The sequence below is a fragment of the Lipotes vexillifer genome, unplaced genomic scaffold (genome assembly GCF_000442215.2).
Source record: "Lipotes vexillifer unplaced genomic scaffold, Lipotes_vexillifer_v1.1 scaffold1274, whole genome shotgun sequence".
NCBI classification, from domain to species: domain Eukaryota; kingdom Metazoa; phylum Chordata; class Mammalia; order Artiodactyla; family Lipotidae; genus Lipotes; species Lipotes vexillifer.
The window spans coordinates 324,082-330,695 of record NW_006782180.1 but is presented as its reverse complement, the minus strand read 5'-3'; the positions used below and the strand labels follow the sequence as shown (position 1 = coordinate 330,695).

General features: G+C 50.3%; 1 protein-coding gene across 1 annotated transcript in view; it reads right to left on the bottom strand.

Moving 5' to 3' along the window:
- Positions 1 to 2,914: 2,914 nt before the first annotated feature.
- ZIC1 (Zic family zinc finger 1) overlaps positions 2,915 to 6,614 on the bottom strand; it is a 5,834-nt gene continuing 2,134 nt past the window's right edge. Inside the window, exons 2-3 of the mRNA XM_007455022.1 lie at positions 3,897 to 4,060; positions 2,915 to 3,212 (exon numbers count right to left, since the gene is read on the bottom strand). Of these exons, the coding sequence (XP_007455084.1) occupies positions 3,015 to 3,212; positions 3,897 to 4,060 (362 nt within the window). The 3' untranslated portion in view covers positions 2,915 to 3,014. The remainder of the gene's footprint in view (positions 3,213 to 3,896; positions 4,061 to 6,614) is intronic.

The window sequence follows — 6,614 nt, the reverse complement described above, 5'->3', positions numbered from 1 at the left end:
TTTTCTAAAAAAAAATTATTTGGCATTCAATGTCTAAAAAAGTTTTTAATATGGAGTAGTTTTGAAGTAAACATTTATCCCTAAAATTTATCTTTAAAATATCCTACTTAAATCATATATCATAGTATGATATTTTATTATTATACTATGTTATTAAAGTTTAAAAGGGCATCAGGTACATAACAAATAATGAGACATTTATATTTCCAAATTTGAAGTAAACTGCTTTCAGGAATGGTCAAAGGAAAAATACACTCATTGACTATCTTCCTAAATACACTAACAAAGTTATAAAAGTACTGTTGTTATTATTATTATACTTATATCAGACTCCCAGACATTCTAATCTCTAAAGGAAAGGGAAGGATTATTAATTGAGGTGTTTACCTTTCTTTCCTAGAGAGATGAGCTATTTTCTATGTTTATTAATTATTGGCCCTAATGTCTGGAATCACTTCAACTACTATGCTGTTAGTTAATTTTAAACCTTCAGAGCCAACTGGGGCCAGCTTATAGTCTCACAGATTTTCGGAACCAGCAACAATTTCTGCTTAGGTGTTCAACTTCCTTAAATCTCACCAAACCTTGCAAGGTGGCGCTCTTTTCATGAAAGGTTGATCTTTACTCTTATAGATCATAAAAACAATTTTTTAAAAGTTAAACACCACTGTCTCTAGTTTTTGATGTGCTACAGAAAGTGTAGCAAATCCCCTCCGTACCTAGTAAAACTTTGCTGCCTAAAAGTGACAAATACAAATAGCAAGCAATGAAAGGACGAGTCAAAAAAATTTTAAGTGAATTTAACATTTTGATTTTGGAATTGGTCAATGGTACACTTCGTAACAGATATGAGTATCTTAAGGGGTTTTCATACTCTTGAGGGTTTTTCCCTCTTGCTTTCCTTCTCAGAGTCACACATAACATTGTATATTAAAGATGCAAGTCTGGGTTCCTACTTGCCTACAGTGAGGTCAGTTTCCGTCTTGTGCTCTGACACATCAGCACCCTTGCAACTACAGCCAAGGCCCTGATTTGTGATCTCCGGCTACGCTGTCTGCTTAATGGGGCGATCATGCAAGCTACAACCAGAGACAAAGAAGCTCACGTTCCTACCAACGCAGCTAACTTCGAGGGAGCAGCATAGCTTGCAAATCTATCAAACTAAACTGCAAGAAAGACAATCTGATTTAGAGAAAAGGCGTTCTGCTACAGTCATTAAGCACAAGTAATTTAGATTTTTTATATTGTCTTCTCATTTACAAATTTACTGTATCAACGCCAACCAATGGAACAAATTTCTTAAGTAAATGAGAAATAAATAAAAGAGATAGAAAGATAATCAAATTACATAAAATAATTCTCTTCCCTATATGTATTTTTGAGAGAACTAATAACTGGCAAAATTATAGGAATAATAACATATCACAGGAAGTAATTTAAATTAGCATCACGTTTGAAGAAATATAAGTAAAATGCTTTATGGAGGTTTACTTTTGTACAAAGAAGGAAGGCCTGGAAAAGCATGCATCGACATCCTGAAAATTAATTATAGCCATAAATTGTTTAATTGAAGACAGCAATTTAAAATATGATATTGTAAATCTGCAACCTGGTTTCAACTCGGGGAATTTAATTTGGGGGACAGCAGAACCCTTGGCTGCAAGTTCATTTGCAAAGCTGCAGAGCGAGTCCTTGAGCTTCTGACAATTCGCCTACATTAATATTGATGTCGCCTGCGCAATCTATTTCTGTTATTTTTATGGTTGTTATTCTATGTCTGCAAAGGTCATTTAAATTATACTGCGGCCGAAAATTTGTTTCATAAATTTTGATATAAATACTAATTACACCCTCTCGGAGAGCCAGCAGGGTAGCGTTCATTTATCACGTTTATATGACCTGCGATGACAGAAAGGGAAGACTGGTGAGCTTTTCCCAAGACCCACTAAGGCTGGCAGAAGAGGCAGCAGGTTGCCGGGGATGAAGAAGAAATTCCTACCACAATCACTGAGATTTAAGAATCTTTAATAACGTACGAAAGGTTACCAAACAGTTCTGGAAACTAAAGTGTACATACGAGTTCTTCTAGCCATAAATATTGAATAGCTGTAACATGAATAAACCGGCCCTTTACATGCGGATAAATATGGAAACTAGGAATTATATACATTATGTGGTTGTATCTTTTGCCAAAAGCAACGGACAGTTATAGTTTATATCTTTTTTTAATATCACTTTACATAAACAAATGGAACAGTTTGACACGCAGATCCAGGCTCGTACTATACGAATTCTTGACAGGACGTGAAAACAACATTTTACTGCACTAAAGTACTTAGACTTTGGGACGAAATGTTTGCACTTTATACAAAAAAAGCACATTAATACCAATAATATTCTGTTAGATCGACGTGGAGACTGTAATCGTACAAAGTAATTCACATTTTGGTACACATTTACTAGAACATTCTTGCCATTCAGTACAAACAGTTGGCTTTCGGCCGCCCACCCCTCCCCCCTCCGCCCTCCCCCAGCCCCTCCCCCCTCCCCAATGCAAAGACCACAACGCCACGATCCCACCCCACCCTCCCCGTTCCAACCAAGATATAACTATATACAGAATCCAACAGTACAGTTTTAAGCTAATAATTCTGTATTTACAAGAATGCAAAGAAGAAAGAAAAAAAAAAAGCCGACTCCCAGAGAGCCTGTTCAGATTCCCAGGAGAAACTGGCCCTCGGGGTTGGCGGCATTTGGTCAGGCGACCGCCTTCTCTTCCACCCCCCATCCACCCCTTGGCTACCAAGCCTTTGCCAAACTAAGAAAAAAAAAATGTGAAGGTTTGGTGCTTCTCTCTTACTCGGTCCTGGGTCTATCGGCAGGTTTAGAAAAAATAGGATTAGGGGGTGGGGAGGGGACTCTTTTGATGCTCAGGGTTCTTTCAGTAATATTTTGTATGTGTGTGCGTGCTCAGTCTCTTAAATAGGGTTTTGTTCGGTGTTTTGTTTCTGATTTTAAACGTACCATTCGTTAAAATTGGAAGAGAGCGCGCTGTGGCCGGCTGTGTGGTGGACCGCGGAGGAGGAGGGCGACAGGGAGCTGGTGGTCGGGTTGTCTGTGGAGGGAGACACGATGGTGGGCGGCGTGGAGGACTCATAGCCCGAGCTGGCGGCCGGCGAAGGTTGCGAGCCCTGCGAGGAGGATTCGTGGACCTGCGGGAATAAAGTCGCGTTTTTACGGAGATAAAGACCCGCCGCGGCGGCCGCCTGGGGGGATGAAGGCCGCGCGCTGCCTCCCCCAGGAGCCCTGGATCCCCTTGAACTCCAGGGAGGCCGGACCCGCGGGACTTGGGCTTGGTTGCCCCGCCTCGGCCCTGCAGAGGCTGGGCTCTGCGGAGGGACAGTGCCCCGGGGACTCAACAAAAGAAAATATCTAGGAAGGGGGAGGCTGGATGTGAGGCCAGAGCCTGAGATGGTCCTCACGGCAGCCGCTGAACGTTGCTTGCTCAGGGTTAGGTGAGCCAGCACTCAGGACCGCGTGCAAGACCCCAACTCTCTGCCCAACGCTGCCAGCCAAGCCGCCAAGGCCGCAGCTTCGTTCGTCAGCATCATCCCGCTTGGGCTGTCCTGGCTCCCCATCAGTCGCGGCCTCTGCTAGAGTGCTCACTTCTTTTGATTTTTATTATTAAACAGTAAATTTAGAACGCCTTTGGGTGCCCCCATCTCCTCTTCCAGCCCCCGCCCTCTCTGCCCAGCCCCAGTCAGCAGAGAGGAATCGTTGCCTTTCCGCCTCTGCCGGCTCCTGCCACCGCCCGGCTGCCACTCGCCGCCCGACCCCGGCCGAAGAGCTGAGCGGGCTCTTGGCTCCAAGGCGGGCGGCGAGAGCGCGGCGATTACCTTCATGTGTTTGCGCAACGAGCTGGGGTGCGTGTAGGATTTGTCGCACATCTTGCAAAGATAGGGCTTGTCACTCGTGTGCACGTGCATGTGCTTCTTGCGATCGCTGCTATTGGCGAAGCGTCGGTCGCAGCCCTCGAACTCGCACTTGAAGGGCTTCTCCCCTGGTGCGAAAGGCAAGAAAGAGAGGAGTCTGGTTACAACAAACCCCGCGGCTCTTTTTAAAAAATTAAACAAAAGGAAAAAATAAAAACAAAAATTAAAAAGGCGGCGGCCCAGGGTTAACACTTTGCAAGCTCAAAACCGGGATCTTTAACAAAGTCATATATTTGCATTGGAATTTTAAACATCTGAACTATTTTAACCCTTAACCCAATTAGATCCAGATTTTATTATTTTATTATTATTATTATTAGTGGTCGTGGTAGTTTTTTAGATCCCAGAGTAGCAGCAGGTCTGGCTGCTGGTTTTTAGGCCCGGGGCTATACAGACGACTTCAGGCAGCTTCTACCTAGCTCTAGGTTTCTAATTTTCACATTCCGGGCCGATTCTCCTGCTGTTTTGCTCTTCTCTCCTCCCCTTCCCCCCTCCCCGAGGCTCCGCACCCCGCTCGTCGCCGCCCCCACCCCACCCCACCCCTATACACACTCACATTTTATAGGATAATCCGGGCCGAGAGCTCGGCGCCGCAAATTCTTCCCTGGCTCCGGCGTAAAACGCCAAGTTCCAAACGCAGTACTCAGAAATCACCCGGGCAAACCAGGACAGGGAAGCAGACCGGATTCCCGGCCTTGTTGGCCCAAGAGGCCCAGAATGGCCTGCCCGACCCACAAAAGAGCCCTGAGCTCGCCGCGAACTTTTCTTTTAACTCCTCCCGACCGGTCTATTTATTTTTAAAGGCCAACTCAGGGTATTCGGTGTTTCGAAAAGTCCTCACAGAATCTAATTGACAAAACGGACTTCTTTGCCTTCTGCTGACTTCCCCGACTCCTCAAGCCTGCTCACAAACAAGTCACTACTAAAATCGGGGCTCTTTAAATATGCATAAGCCCCCTCAGGCCCGACTGACTTCCTTTCACCATCGCCACCCCCTCTTTTCTGTCTCTATTTTTGTTTCTTTCTGTGCCCCTTCATCCGATCTCCTCCAATTTCCTCACCTCCTTCCTTTGGCAAAGTCCTCACTAAGGTGCGTGGAGAGGGCATGTTGGCCGAAAGCAAACGTTTAGATTCGCCTGCAGCTGGAGCGGCTGGCGCCTCCGCTGCCGCCGCCGCCGCCGCCGCCGCCGGGGGTCACCACACGCGCACGCACGCGCGGCCCCGCGCCGGACGCCGGACGCGGGCCTGGCGGGACCCCTCCCCCGACTCAGAGGGGGGAGGCGCGGGCCGCGGTAGGCAAAGAGCGGCGCTCGGCCCCACCGCGGGGCCGGCGCAAGCCCTCCCGCGAGGGGGCGAGGGAGGGCGAGGGCCTCTGCTGCCCACGTGCTCTGGCACAGTCGCCATCGTGGCCACTGCACGCTTGGGAGGGGCAGCGGCTGGGGGGTCCGGTACCCCAAGGCTCCCTCTCGGATCGCTAGAGAAGGCTTTCTCACCGAGGGTGCGTCATCCCCCACCCATCGTCTCTGCCCTTCGGGCCCACGGGGGGCGGCTCCACGAGCCGGCCCAAGGCCACGACTGGCCGTGGGAGGGGTGGGGGGGGTCTGCGGTATGGGTAAGCACACGGCCCACAGGAGCGTGCGCGGCCTCAGCCGTGGGGGGGGGGTGGCGGGGCACAACCTCTGCCGCCCCCCCCTCCCCGGGCTCGTCCCCCGGGCTCCGGTAGGAGGGAGCACGCCCGAGAAGCGCGGCAGCCCCCCCACCCTACCTCTATAGCTAAGCCCCGGGCTCCAACGCGATCGCACCCACGGCCGTGTGGGGCGACGACGGCGACGAGGAGGCACCTGTCCCCCGCCGAAGAGAGAGAAGCGGAGGCAAGCCTCACGCCCCTTACCGCCTCGACCCCCCCAAGGGAGCCACTCGCGGGACACACCACCACGGTGGAGACCCCGAGGAACACGCTGGGATAAAGGGAACGACACCACCGCTCGGCCTCGGGCACCTGAGGGACGACCTGGAGCGATCCAGGGGCACCACAGAGGGCCAAACCAAGGCACGCTCACGCGCCGGCAGGGGGCACGCAGCGCAGCGGCGGGACGGCCCCCCCCACCGACGCGGGGAGGACCGCTCGCGAGGCACACGCCAAGGAGGCGAAGCGAGAGCGTCTGCTGCGTCCGAGGACCACGGCCCCCGCCCACGCCGTGAGGCAGAGGGCGGGAGACCGAAGGTCAGGGCCGGGGACCCGCCACCCCTGCCCTCCCCCACACCCCTCGGCAAGCCGGCAGGGCGTGACGGGAGAGGCGACTAACTCACTCTGTGGCCCTGGACCCAGTTCTTAATGCATCTACCTGGGCCTTGTTTTCCTCATCTGCAAAATGGGGAAGTGAATATCTACTCCATGAGATTGTTGTCTAAAGCACCATGGCATATAATAGAGGCTCAGAAAATGGTTACTCACAACCAGTGTCCTTGTTCTAAGACTCCATCCTTGCTGTCCCCTTCTGAAGCACGGGGGAGAAGTGAGCACACATGATTGGGAGGGCCTTGGACAGACTGGGTGTGGTGTCCACATTCAGAGAAACACCCTGGGGTGTGGCAAGCCTCTTGCTTTCCTTTCCCCAAATC